The sequence below is a fragment of the Acipenser ruthenus genome, chromosome 7 (assembly GCF_902713425.1).
Source record: "Acipenser ruthenus chromosome 7, fAciRut3.2 maternal haplotype, whole genome shotgun sequence".
Classification (NCBI taxonomy): Eukaryota; Metazoa; Chordata; class Actinopteri; order Acipenseriformes; family Acipenseridae; genus Acipenser; species Acipenser ruthenus.
This window is the reverse complement of record NC_081195.1, coordinates 50,125,032-50,139,404: the sequence shown is the minus strand read 5'-3', so window position 1 is coordinate 50,139,404 and position 14,373 is coordinate 50,125,032. Positions and strand designations below refer to the sequence as shown.

The window sequence follows — 14,373 nt, the reverse complement described above, 5'->3', positions numbered from 1 at the left end:
AATGTACTCAATAAGTAAATTCTGGATTTCATTTCATGATTCTTGACACTTTCTAGATAGTAATTTATATAAAGAAAGGCAAGCAACCAGATTACATTGAAAGCATATTAAGTATGTCAGAACAGTAATGGAATCACAACCCTCTATGTAATCTCACTCTTTTGAATAACAGAGTCTATATCATCCTGAACTATGCGTGCGCTGTGTGATCATTCCTGTGTACTTGTGGCATGTGAAGGCAGCTAATTTGTTTACACTTTATGTTATTTATATATTTCAATGGCTCACATTTATAGAACAGCAATTTAGACAATGCGTTAGTTAAGATATTTCTATATCCGTGACTACTACTATGACATTCCTAAATCCGGATGCTTACAAAACATGTCATGACCCCTCCAGCCTGGCAGTTCAGTGAGCATACTGACACAGTTCAGAGAATCTTCTGCTGACGGAATACTGCTGCAACAGTGATTATCACATTCTAGTTCACCTCTCCAATGGCAGGATTGACAATAACTTTGGTGAGCAAAATATGCTTAGCTTGTAGAAAACACCCTACAGGACTAATGCTGTTGAAACTATATTTTAGTGGTAACAAACACAATATGGAATAATTTCATACAGACAACATTTCAATTATTATTCCAATGACGAGGAAAAGTCAGTTCTTAAATAAAAATCAGCATTCAACATAATTTCATTAGGCCTAATTTCTATTTCATCGCCCACAAACTTTGCACACGGCTTTCTGTTAATTCCTTTGAAGAAGTATGAAACAAAGTTTGATCTAAGCCAAATGTTTTCTATTCTCACTTAATGATATTTAAAGCCAATACAAAAGCTAAAACACAAGCATGATCCATAAAAACATACAGACTACTGCACTTTATAGTCTGCATTCTTGCTAATGTATCAGTATATTAAGCCCAAGCCAGTTTTCCTGAAAGGAAGTACTTTAGTAACAAGTTAATCATTTAAGAAATGCAGTAAACAAGACATTTTCTGCTTTAAAATTGCATTTACTTTTTGCTTGTTTTAATAATATTCCCTGCTACTGTTGTATTTTCTTTATTAAAACTAAAACACATGTTTGTGCATGACTGCAGTACTTGGTATGACTTGGTACAATTTTCTAAGTATAAATAAATGTTGCCATGTGTGTAACACACCACATCAAAATCCCAAAACAACAATTCCTTCTGGCTCCAGCTCTCAGACTCGAGACTCGGAAAGAAAAATGCACTGTATCAAAAATAAATACCAGCCATGGTTATATAATGTTACTTACAGTGATAATGATATGTAAATAGAAAAAAAAACATTCTAAGATATCTCTATAAAAAATAAAAGCGGAATGCAATCTAGTCCCACTGGTAGTTCTACCAAACAAAAACAGGATTGCATGGAAATGGAATATGTAATTAGCAAGCATATTTACTGTAACTCAATTTATCTTGGTGTTTTACACCAGGTATTATTCATTGATTGCTTTATAAACATAACTTGAAACAATAAAAACCCAATGAAAAGAGGTGTGAGATCGAGCTGGTTTTAGGGTGACAGGATGAAGATCAATAAAGAGACTGCTGTATGTTTTTGGGCCCCATTTCCATCAATTGTTTTTAGAAAGGAATTAAAAGTTCTAAAAGTTAAACAACTAATAAGAAAACAACTTTGGTGCAAGTAATGTAGGTGCAATTAAACTGCAGAAGGAATGGGGGAATTTTCACTACACCAAACAGAAGGCAAATTTGGACCATTTTCAATATAAATGCTGGGATAACTCAGACTGAAGAGGGTATATTGATTGAAGTTGAACATACAACTGTTTTTTTCTGCCCATGTAGGGACATATTAATAAAGCTAACTATTTAAGCTTTTTTTTTTCAAATCACTGTAAAATGTTCTCTAGTATAAAAAAAAAAAAAAGAACAAGAACACATTTATTGTTACACAGGGATTTGGCTGCCTCTGCGGATTCTGTCGTGATAATGGTAACTTGACTGAGAGAATCATATGATACAGTCATGTACCAAATGTTAAGCCATCTTCAAAAAATCTAAACAAACACATGACCAATATGACAGCCATTTTAGATTGAAGGTCATGACCAAGATCATTGGGAAAAGTCACCCAAGGTGTTTGTTTAGATGGTATAACCCTGCAAATATAAAGTATGCATCTGTGATCTGAGGTGTGATACAGTAAATGTGGTGGTTTTATTTAAATATATGTTTAGATAACTTTTGCAATTGGTAATTTGCAGCTGATTTGGTAATTAATAGAAAGAAAAAAAAAACATTGTGTCTAAGGAAATTGCACTTGAGCTTAGGCTATGAATTTCTATAATAAGACTGTCCAGTCAGTTGAAAGTAAGCTTTATGTGTACATTTGTTACTTTACATTAGTTTGGTATGTGTTGATATTTGTTTATATTTGTTTATTGCCTTTGGGCCTGCACACTGTGTTCATTGTATTCATTTCACTTGTAGCTCAGAAGTAAGGGTTGCTAATAGAGTATTAATAAGAAAAACAATTTGATAAACAAGCAACCTTCAGTAGAGTGTGGCACTTGGAGTAATTAGTGCTGTGTGGGTGTTTCACAGTATCGTGTGGTAATAGTATTTATTTATTTATTTATTTATTTGTGGTCATACTGAAGTGTAACACGTAATAATGAGCTATTTTACTGCATACATATTTTAAAGTAGAAAGTTTATTAAATATTTGTCCATTTGTGCTATTAGTCTATTGCAATTATGCATAGTTATTCTCTTAACATGATCTGGGCAATTAAATGTTATTAAATCCTGAAGAGGCTCGAATTCTCAGCCATTTAGTATGCTATAAATAAACCTCCAATCTCAAAGACATCTCTTCTCTCTGTCTCTCCTTGCACTATGCATCCTGCCACAGGAAGTGTATTTAAACAAGCTCTTAGCCTGTGCAGTTTTTTAAACAAAGGAAAACAGATTTTATTATGCATAACATTTTTTTACTGCTCATCTTCCTGTTCTCCTTTACCTTGTCAAAAAAGCTAAACTTTTTTTAAATGTAGCACACACTTTGTCTCAGTCATTTATCTCTTAATATGCACTGTTTACTTCTGGACTATATCCATGGCATGGGTGTGGGGTAATCTGTTTCGCATTTCAGTCCTGCAAAATACATCCTAACGGATTGAGATCTGACGATGTTTTCTAAAAATAACACACTGCACATTTTTCTTAATGTTGTTGTAGAAAGACAGAGACAAATTAAACTCAGCAGTATGCACAGAAGTTTCCTCCTCTGTCACAGGTTGTGGCTTTCTGTTAAAGCTGTATCCAAGAATAAAATGACTTGCATGTACAAGATATGAATATATTATTATAGACTTCTGTGAAACTTCTCGTATGCAATGTTGTTATATGTAAATCCTGATTAATATCACAATGTATCTAGTGTTAAAATGAACAAACTTTGCAAACTTAGGCTGTCAAAAAAACTTAAAAAGTCTGTTTCCTATATGCTTCTTGTGGTCTTATCTGAGTTAGATCCTGGAATGTGTTCAACTGGATCATACAACAGGAATAAATCTCAATCCAATCTGAACAAAAGGGATTACGTTACATAACCTTATAGTACACTCTTCTTGTCCTCCTAGTATTTCTAACACTCGCATAGCTGTTTACAGTTTTGTTTTATTTACACTTAATTCAATGGACTGGGAGTCAAACTTTGACAAAAACTGTGCTGGACATCCCTATTATAGTCTACAACGAATATGTGTTCAGAATTTCCCTGTGAGAGAAAATCTTATTTTCACATAGAGTGCTCTTGCATGTCACTACCATTTAATGGTACAACAGGAACAATTACAACTACTTTTCCCATGGCAATACTATGCATTTACCATACATAATTTATAATGGGTTGCCATGTTTTTTTTATATGCTTTACCATACCTCTCTGACAGGGGTGCAACTTGTTTTGAAAATTGGTGCTAAACTCTTTTGAAAGTTTAGCACCAGAGAGCCTACTGATGCTAAATGATCAAACCTGTCCTAATCAAGCCCACCTCACAATCCCACACGATACAAACCTTATCTCCTGTGTATGTATATGTGTAGGTGGGTCATGTGACTAGTCTAGACACAATGAGAAACTATCATCTATGGTTGCTAAGGAATAAAAAAATATATAAATAATTTAAAATCAAATCTGCACCCCTGCTCTGGGCTTTCAATTTGCTTTATGTTGTTGCCATGCTTTTACTATGGGAACCTTTTATAAGGGTGTTCACTTGTTTTGGTATTTTTCCTTTCAGACAGACGTTCACAAACAAATACAAGTATTTTTACTCTGAAATACAAGTACCTCATAGGGAGCTCAAAGCAACCCACAAACACATATCAGTGAGTCTCAACGGGGCTGACGGACCACCCTGTAGTGTATGAACTATCCTTAAGAGTGCAGAAAATATAAACTGTTTTCACAGTGCTGTATTGGTGCATAACTGTAGAACTGTATAAAAACAATACAGGCTATGTAAAAACCACAGACAGATGGCCACACTGATGACGTTTCTCACATTTTTATATGGCAGCTCCACAATGGGGAGAATATATATTTTTCCCTCCATAATGAATTATAAAGTGCAACTCCAATCACATTGAATATAAAACCTTTTTTAAAAAATGCAATTCTCAAGTCTGCAAAACATATAAGTGCCTAATTTAGTTTTGAAACTGGAAAATGAATGGTGCGTGCACATGCATGACGGAAAATACAGTACAGCGACTGTATCTGTATTTGTCCCCCTCTTTTTTTGATTTTTTGTGCAAACTCCATGGCCGAAAATGTATTTAAGAAAAATACAATTGTGCTGTGAAAGAGTGGGCTGGAAATGTCTGCTCCACGCTCCGGTCCAGCAACTACCCCATTCCGCTCCCCCGCTCTATATACAATTGGCTCGCTCACACTCTCTTTCCCCAACTCAGGACCAGATTAACCAATATGCCAATAACACCATTCACCATAATAATGCATAAGGCTCCCAAAATATGAGTTAGCGTAGGGCCCCCATGTCCTTTAATCCGGCCCTGACTGTAGCCAAGGTTGTAGAAGGATCAAGACTTAATCATTTTTAAATATACTAATTCTGCTAAACGTTACTGTTAAATTTAAAATCTTTAATCATTTCTAAAAACAAGTATGTTCACGTCGTAGATTGCTCCCGATTTTTCTGCAATGGGGGACAAAAAAACATCTTAATACTATAAAACTGGCAAAACACACTGATGTTTTATATATTTTCAGAAATAACCAAAAGGCAATAAAGAAGGCAGATTTTGCACACATATCTCTCATGTCTAGCTTTTGTGGCACATGCAATATAGGATTGTTTTCTAAATTGTAACCCACAGAAAAGAAAAGCAGTAAAGCTGCTGTGTAAATACTTTTTTAATGAAAACAGTGTCGAATTTGTGACTGAGCAAACATAATTTCCTCTTCTATCATGTGACTTTATGGGATAATATCCATGAAAGCCAAAGGACAGATAAGCTGACAAAGAATCGATTGTACTGTACTTAGGAGGCTGTGTGGTCCAGTGGTTAAAGAAAAGGGCTTGTAATCAGGAGGTCCCTGGTTCAAATCCCACCTCAGCCACTGACTCATTGTGTGACCCTGAGCAAGTCACTTAACCTCCTTGTGCTCCGTCTTTCGGGTGAGACGTAATTGTAGGTGACTCTGCAGCTGATGCATAGTTCACTGCCAGGGTTTTGTCCATTGCGCTACTATTGCTTGCAAAGTGAAGTTTTGTAGACCCGAGTAGTACAGTACGGTAACATATTGTGTGCTTTCCCCGAGTCAGGAGTACCATCTGTAACACAAATACAAGTTGACTTTAAAAAGAGCATTATATTGTATGTTTTACTGGTACCGGTAATATTTTTTAATCGGCTTGGAAAAGCTACTTAACAAAAATGGGCTTTGTAGCACCAGTACTTGTCATTATTTTCTTGGTCTCTGTGAAGTGTGATTTTCTGAGCTCGTATCATAAGGTATGAAAATTGTATCTTAATTGTGTATTTAAAAAAAAAAATACTAATGATGGTTGTTTTTTTAGCCATGGAGAAGGGATATGTTTACGCTTACAAAACAGACCACAGCAGCCATTTGAGCTGCATATTGAGCTGCATACTGTTGACTTGTACATTTTGTTTCATTAATAGCTCGCACTGAGTATCTGCTACTTACTGTGTAGTCCAGTGGTTTAAGAAAGGGGCTTGTAACCAGGAGGTCCCCGGTTCAAATCCCACCTCAGCCACTGACTCATTGTGTGACCCTGAGCAAGTCACTTAACCTCCTTGTGCTCTGTCTTTCGGGTGAGACGTAATTGTAAGTGACTCTGCAGCTGATGCATAGTTCACACATCCTAGTCTCTGTAAGTCGCCTTGGATAAAGGCATCTGCTAAATAAATAAACTGTAGTTGCAGAAAATGTAACTAAATATTACCTTAATGTTATTATACAATACTGACGAAGAAAGGTATAGCACACTAAATCGATGAAGCCTAACTAGTTTTCTAGCATGAAGAAAGAATGTAGAACTGTGTGCTCTCTTTGAAGATTCTTATTTAATAATACTTAAATGTTTAAATTAAAGTAATGTCATTGATACATATTTTACACAAACTATACTGCACATAAAAATGACCTAGGGGGCTGTGCAATTTTCAGTATTTTACATTAAAGTTAATATTGATAGGTATGAAAGTTTACTTTTGTTGTGCTTATCTATGTTTTGTGCACGTTTCACCTTTTCTTGCAAGTAATGCTTAGTCTTTTGCTTGCCGTTTGCACATGAAAATCATTATATATCTCCCTTGCATACAGACAACCTAGTTTTCTTTACCATGCATAACAAACTGCAGTAAACTGCAGTTTTTCTTCTGATGTAATTTCCTGGTCCACAAAAAAAGGTCCCTTGAAAAGCTGTTCTTCTCAGAGCAAAGCATGTTTCGTCCAGACCAGAGTGACATGCAGAGCTCTGCAAGAACACATCCAGTTTGATAAAAAAAATACAAGCAGTAATATAATAGTTTTTATTTGTAATTGAATTTTGATGTAGTAATTTTTATTTGATATATTGTGTCATTTTAAGGTCATTATTATGCAGATTATTAGCTAGACATGCAAGTAGATTTTATTTTTATTATATTAGGTTATAGCGTTTTTTGTTCCTCAATTTATTTGTAAACTACATTGTGGTCTAGGACCTTATATATCGTGTTTCTTCAAGTGGTTTACTCTATGAATATTTTCTTTTAAAATAAATTACTATTTGCAGTATTGAAAATCATACAGATAAATCATATAGACTATAGAGACTGAGTGTGCTATAGTTTACAAGAAGTTTCACATTGTTTTAGTGCCACATCTCGGCAGTTTTGACTTGGTCGGGAAGCATTTTAATGTATTAAAGAATATAAAAACTCATAAGACTATACTTCTTTTTAATATGTAGGCTATAGAGACTACAACTAGTAGTACAACTACTTACAACTAGTTTTATGTTGAACTCTATGGTGTGGGTAATACATCAGAGCTGATTTGTGTTGGTCCTGCCCAGTCTTCCAAGTTCTGAGGCTGAAATATGTTTCCTTTGTAATGTATTATTGTTTTAATGTTCAAACTGTTTCCAAAAAGCAGTGCAATGCATCAGAGTAATGTATCACGCACTGATGGTAAACTTCTTTTTTATTAATTTACAAGAGTTATAAATATTCCCTTTAAATTTATGATAGTAAATAGCAAGAGCAGGAACTGACAAAGAGTGATACAGTGGCAGGTTGTGGAACCCTCGGGGGTCAAAATGTTTTATTGTATTGTAGTGAGCCGGGGGAATCACTTCAAATTCATGATATAAGAAATGTTCATTTCATACAGTCAATAAATAATCTGGATAATGTTATACTGTGTGGAGAAAAAAAAAGCAGGCGCTTGGAATGTGACATATTAAGATAAATTAGGGAACATGGTTACAATCCAATCATTTGTAATTATTTTTATGGGTTATTTGACTTTATACTAGGTTATCTCTTTAAGAGCTAGTAATGTCAGCACTGTCTAGCTTTAAACCTTACCGAATTAAATAGCCATCCAGTGGTGCAATCTGGGTACGGTAGGTAACATATGATGACATTGTATGGTCAAATTAAACCTCAAATTCCAAAATAAAATCAATATGCATAAAAGAAAGTTTAGAGAGTATAGTGCTTGCACTATGGCTATGAGAATAAATGTGATCATGCCCTAAAACACACAGATGGTTGCAACTCAAAACATTGTTATCACTAATTTATCTTGGAAAAAACATCAGTGAGCAGATATGTATTCCTGTCTGAAGTGCAATCTCTGATTACTGCATGGCCCTCAAACATGCTACTTTTTAGGGAAACCTCCTGAATATACTTGTCAGTGACAGCTGCAGTAAACCTTATTAACAGATGGATTAAAAGAAGAGCAAAGCTTTTAAAGCGATGGACTGCATATATATCTTTTATAAGGATTCACTGTACAAGCAGTGCTATGAAAAATTAATTCTGAGGATTTTCCTGTCACTGCTGACCATTGGGAATACCTGGACCATACTGTGAACAGCTGGTACCATGCATGTAAAATAGCTGTTGTGAGCTTAACCTCATAACCTTCACCACGATCCTTAAAACTTGACATGAATGTTTTATTACGTATCAAAGATGAGTTTATGCTTTCCTTTGTGTATTTAACCGTTCACATTTCATAAACCAACTTATATTTTCAGTGTTATGGACACTGACAAAATGAAGCAGTACCTGTAACCTAACAGAGAGACCATATTGCGGTTGTGTAGCTTTTTTGGTTTCCAGATGTAGTGCAGTCAAGTGTGGTTATGGGCATCATTGTCCAAATAAAATGGACTCTTTTATGGCAGTATTTTTACAAAGCTGTAGCCCCAGCACTGGGAAACCTCATAGGCACTGAGGTACCGATTTCATATACTTGCATAGTTATAAATAAACACTGCAGGATGTATGTATCAGTAACTTAGACATTAACCTCTCACTACGACTGCCATATTGAAGTAAAATTACCTTTTAGGTTTCCTTGTGATAGGGACAGCATACTTTTGGATACTGTCATCATATTAGGTTTGTTACATGAAATAAATACCTTGACCTTGATGAATTTAAATTTTGACCTCAAAGGGCAAGTGTCCCAACGTTTCTTAATTCTCAAAGTAATGAGTTCCACATTAATTGACAAGTGGCACCCACTTGCACATCACATTCAAGTTTGTTACAAACCAACTGTACAGCCAGGTACATTGACATTGTGTGGTATGACAGCACCTTGACAACACTTTTTTTAAAGCCATTATCACCTGTGAGAACAGTTGATGTTACAATAAGTAACTTAGTGCACATGGTTTCTTGAACCCAGTGACTAGCAATTACATTTTGCACAGTAGTGGTGTAGCATTGCCCAGGGTTAACTTCTTCCTCAATAAATGGCACTTAATTAGACACTGATGCTCGTTTCCTGAACACGTTGTTTTTTTTTTTTTAACTCTGTCTGACCATTTCTGTGACTCGTTGTTTCAAAACATAGCTGATAACATCAAAGCAATATGTGTTTTATAAACCTATTTTAAAGCGTATTAGTGCAGAAATAGCCCTGGAGCTGTATTCTGAAAGCATGCACCATTTAACATACGTCAAGTAATGAGTTGTGTGATTTGGCTCAAGTTCATATTAATCAGCAAAATCAGGATCTTGCTAATTAACGTTTTGCAGCATTTGTGGAATAACAACTGTGTTCAAATTAATTTCTCTCATGCCCTCACCTCACCACATTCCAAAACAACTATGTGACCAAATAGTGTGGGCTTGAAATTAAATAAAATACAAACGGTTATACTTTGTATTCCTTAAAATGCTCAACTTATGATGTGGTCAAGTAGCCTGTAGTCACTAGAATACGTTTCTCTGCAGTCACTAGAATAAGTTCCAGTATATATACTATATGTATAAATTGGCAGACATTGCATACTCACGTCTGTTGCGTTCTGTAAAGCATCCAGCAAAGCAAATAGACTCTGTTGGTTTCTTGGGAGTATTTCGTTCAATCGGCCCTCTGGTGTCTCCGCTGACCCGTTACTGTTACCAGTGGTCGATTTAAACCGTCCCCTTGTTTGATAAAGACAGATTGCTACCACTAAAAGTAGCACGGGACGTGAACAGCGACGGCGACACACCAGGAGCCGAAGAAAAAACATTTCCACCGCTTTCAAAACTCCAGAAGCAGGAAATAAGACACACACACACACATTCATCCACTTCTGTATCCAATTAAAAATATACAGTATAGACCCAATATTCAAAAGGGAGTCATTATTATTTTCTGTGAACTGGCATTTTGAAAATAAACTTTGAAGAGACGAAATACCTTAAGCTGCCAAAACACCAGTTGTATTTTTGTAGCCAGACATACTGTAATATTTTAATTCTGAATATACGCCTTGTAGTACAAGCGTATATGATCGTGGTTTATTTCTTTGTTTTAAGAAATCATATATATATATATATATATATATATATATATATATATATATATATATATATATATATATATATATATATATATATATAACTCTGTTCAACTCTGTTCAGCTTGCCAAAATAAATCCACTGGCGAAATCAGTTGTATCCATCTGCGACACAGTTTATTACAATAGTAATTATACCATACCAGTCTGTAACCTGGCTGAGCAGGAAAAAAAGTTTTTTTTTTTTTTTTTTTTTTTCGACTTCAGAGTAACGAGACTCTGATGGGTTGCTGATTAAAACCACCCTGAGCAACCCTGCCTCATAACTCCGGCTAACCACACGCCTTCCCAACGTGGATTTGACAGGAACAGTTTGCGTGGATCCATTACTTTTAAGTGTCCAACAAAGTAGAAAAAAACGTATCTTTTATCAGAATAATATGCTTATATTTAGTTTTTTATTCATAGATGGCGATGAATGTGTCCCTCTGTCTTGTGAAATCCAAATGTGTAGACTCTAAATGTGCAAAACCCGCCGATCCACCTGGTTTGAATTAATCCCTATAATGTAAACAGCTACTTCCTCTCAGTGCTGTGACAGTCAGAGTCTGATGAGGAGGAAAACGCTGCTGTTGTGCTCCAAGAAAGTGATTCTACGGTATATGTTGCTAAACTGGCAGTACATGCACTTAAGAAGTTTGCTGGGTTCCCTGAAAGAGAAGACGACCACCAACGACATTATGTATGGGATATGCCTGCCCAGAGCTGCCGATAGTCCACTTCCTGGGATGATGCACTCAGTTCCGCCCACCGAGGGATTAAAACGTCATCCTCAGGAAGCCATTTCTCTTTTTCCATCAAACCCAAGAGGGCGACCGATGCGACCTCGCGGTTGGTGGTCGTCTTCTCTTTCAGGGAACCAGGGTTACGGTAAGTAACCTAACGTTCCCTTTCAATTCGAAGATGACCATCAACAATATTATGTATAGGATAATGTATGGGGTGGCTGTCTGGGGCATTGGCCCTGGAAACGCCTCCTGGGAAGCTGGTGTGTGGGCTGGCCACGTCCTGCATTCCCTCTGCCTACTGGGTGGGCCTGGTTGTTTGCTGCTGGTGTGCCCTGTAGGCGATGCCTTAGGTCACCCAGTGGCGCTGTGTCTTGATGACAGTCCGCCCCATGCGGGAGTGAGGGGAGAGAGCAACGCGGCCATCTGCTGGAATGCCTCGCGTTCCCGGTGGGATCTCTGCAAGATCTCCTCCACGGCTGGCCCAAAGTATGTCCCAGGAATATAGGCGCGGCTAACAGCATGGCCTTATCCATGTCAGGAACTCTGGCTTGTGACAGCCACAGCTTCCTATGAGCCACAATCAACACCGGCAAAGAGCTTGCGCTTGGACACCGGAGATTTGCAGCATGAAGTCCGGGAAGGCCTGGAACTTTTGAGGGCGTGCAGCTATCACCTGCGTCCGGAAGACGGACTGGTGTGGTTCTGCCGCTGGTGTCCAGGGGACCTTCAGGAAAGCTGCAGTGCGTCCCATCAGTGCCGAAACTGAGCTAGACAACAGGGGAGCACTGGCTTCCGAGGATAACCTCGAAGCCAGGTTCTTACTCAGCAGGGGGTTCGAGCTCCCCTCCTACCTGCATGTCAGAGGAGCTATAGAAAGCGCGTCCTCTTGCCCCAGCTGGGATGCCTCTTCCCATCCACCCTGATCTCCCCTGGAAGAGGGGGGTATGGCAATTGGGTCTGCAACGGAGCTGGGACTGCAGCCGGGGCCACAGGTGCCTGTTTGGCCAAGAGCTCCAGGACCTGGGCCATCTGGGCTTTGTGGTCCATAATGTCCCTCGCCTGCCTCGAACGCTTCACCCTTCTCGCCTGCGGAGATGGGGAGCGACTATGGGGGGCCTGCACATCGGGGATGTCCAGCAGGGTATCCTGGGACAGGTCACAGAGGAGGGGCTTTGGGGATCCAAGAGCCGCCGACGGTCCGGCCACTGAGGACGCAGAACTCGCCTTTGTGGCCCTCTCCAACCTATTTTCCTTCACCTGGGGCATCCAACAAAGGCATGTTGGATGCCCAAGCACCGCGCACAGAGGGTATGCTTATCCTCCTGCGGGATATTTGTATTGCAGGCCATGCAGGAGTGGAACCCCGACTTGCCTGGCATGAGTTTGGTGTTCTGCATCGACTGTGCAACGAACACCGATTGCACTGGTTGTAACGGTGCTCAAGCACTGAGTAATAGTGTGGCGCCGTGCGTTCATTCACTAGCACTGTAGCGGAGGGCACCGAATACTGTGCGCACCGAGCACCATGCGCACCGCATACCATGCAGCACCGTATGCCCGTACACTAGTGTAGCGGTCAGCACCTAGCACTGTGTGTTCCGTGCGTACCGAGCACTGTGCACACCAGTTACCGTAAGCACTATGTGCACCATGTACCGTGCAGCACCGTGTACCGTGCAGCTCCGTGAGCTCGTGCACTGACGCTGTCGCAATCGGCCGATCACTGTGTGCACCGAGCACCATTACGTGCACCGAGTACCGTGCAGCACCGTGCGCTCTTGCACTAGCTCTGTAGCAGTGGGCACCAAGCACCGTGTGTCTACTCGACAGTGGGGAAGCGGCAAGGCCTAGCCCTGTGGAGGACAGCACGGCTGGAAGAGTCACTCAACAGCGAGGATGCGGCAAGGCCTAGCCCCGTGGAGGAACTGTGTACTCTCAAGAAAGAAATAGACTGCACAGGCAGTCGCTCACACATGACAGACAGATAACAAAGAGCGGCCTACCACGCAAGCAAGGAGGCCGCTGAGACAGAAAGGCGAAAGGCTCGGTCAGTCGGTGAGCCAGTTTTCAGCACGAATGTAAGGGAAATACAATCGACTCGATTCGACTCGAGAAGTTATTTTCTATCAACATGCTCAGCTCAACAGAGGTCTTACCATACCGTCTTATACATAATGTCGTTAGTGGTTGTCTTCGAATTGAAAGGGAACCTATAGTTTGAGCACACAGAGATTCGAAATTCTAAAAACTACGTCTTTTTTTAACTATAGAAAACACAACTAAGAAAATGATTTATAGCTGGTATTTAAAAAAAAAAATAGCACATTGTTAATTACTGTTGTTCTTTTTTTATCCTGTGTAATTATTAAACTGTAGTTTTAGTTTTGACTCGTGGATATAATATGTGCAGCTCTAGAAAGGCAACGTTATATATAGGTTTGATCTTGTTAAAGATATCACCAGCTCTGTAGGTGTTCTCTATAAAATGTATTTGTTTAAGAAAAACTTTTCTTGCTGTCTGTGCGAGAACAGGGCTTGATGCCACGCATAACCTATTGCATCAAGAACATAGCCATTTGCATATCAGAGTGACATGTATGGGCAGGCAAGAGGAAACTATTTTTGGATAAGGTGTGTACACATAGAACAAGAGATTATATTTTAATGTAAACTACAATCTAATTGTGAAACACTGCCGCAATTATTACTGGTCTTAATTATATGCATGTTCGTGTATGTCATGTATGTCTTTTTTATAAATACTGTCAATACTTACATATACTAGCCTACATGATCCTGTAGAGAAAGTTATTATTATTATTATTATTACAAAAAAAAAAAAAACATAACACACATTATTTTATACTCGCTTGTGCAATGTTATTGTTATATTGGCTAAAAATGTTTTTAAAAAATCTGCCAAATTGACTTTTGGGTTTAATTTTCCAAGTTTAACATTACAATTTCCCAAACAGAGTGTGGTGCACTGAATTAATCGAATATAAA

The 14,373-nt window shown here is 38.4% G+C and overlaps 1 protein-coding gene across 2 annotated transcripts in view; it reads right to left on the bottom strand.

Annotated features, from left to right (window-relative positions):
• Window positions 1-10,608, bottom strand: part of LOC117414993 (cadherin-like and PC-esterase domain-containing protein 1) — an 85,457-nt gene extending 74,849 nt beyond the window's left edge. The window contains exon 1 of one of the 2 annotated variants that reach the window (XM_059027202.1): window positions 10,088-10,608. In XM_059027202.1, coding sequence (XP_058883185.1) covers window positions 10,088-10,366 — 279 coding nt within the window. In that variant the 5' untranslated portion in view covers window positions 10,367-10,608. The remainder of the gene's footprint in view (window positions 1-10,087) is intronic. The other variant, XM_034024893.3, reaches the window with a different exon arrangement.
• Between the last annotated feature and the right edge of the window lie 3,765 nt (window positions 10,609-14,373).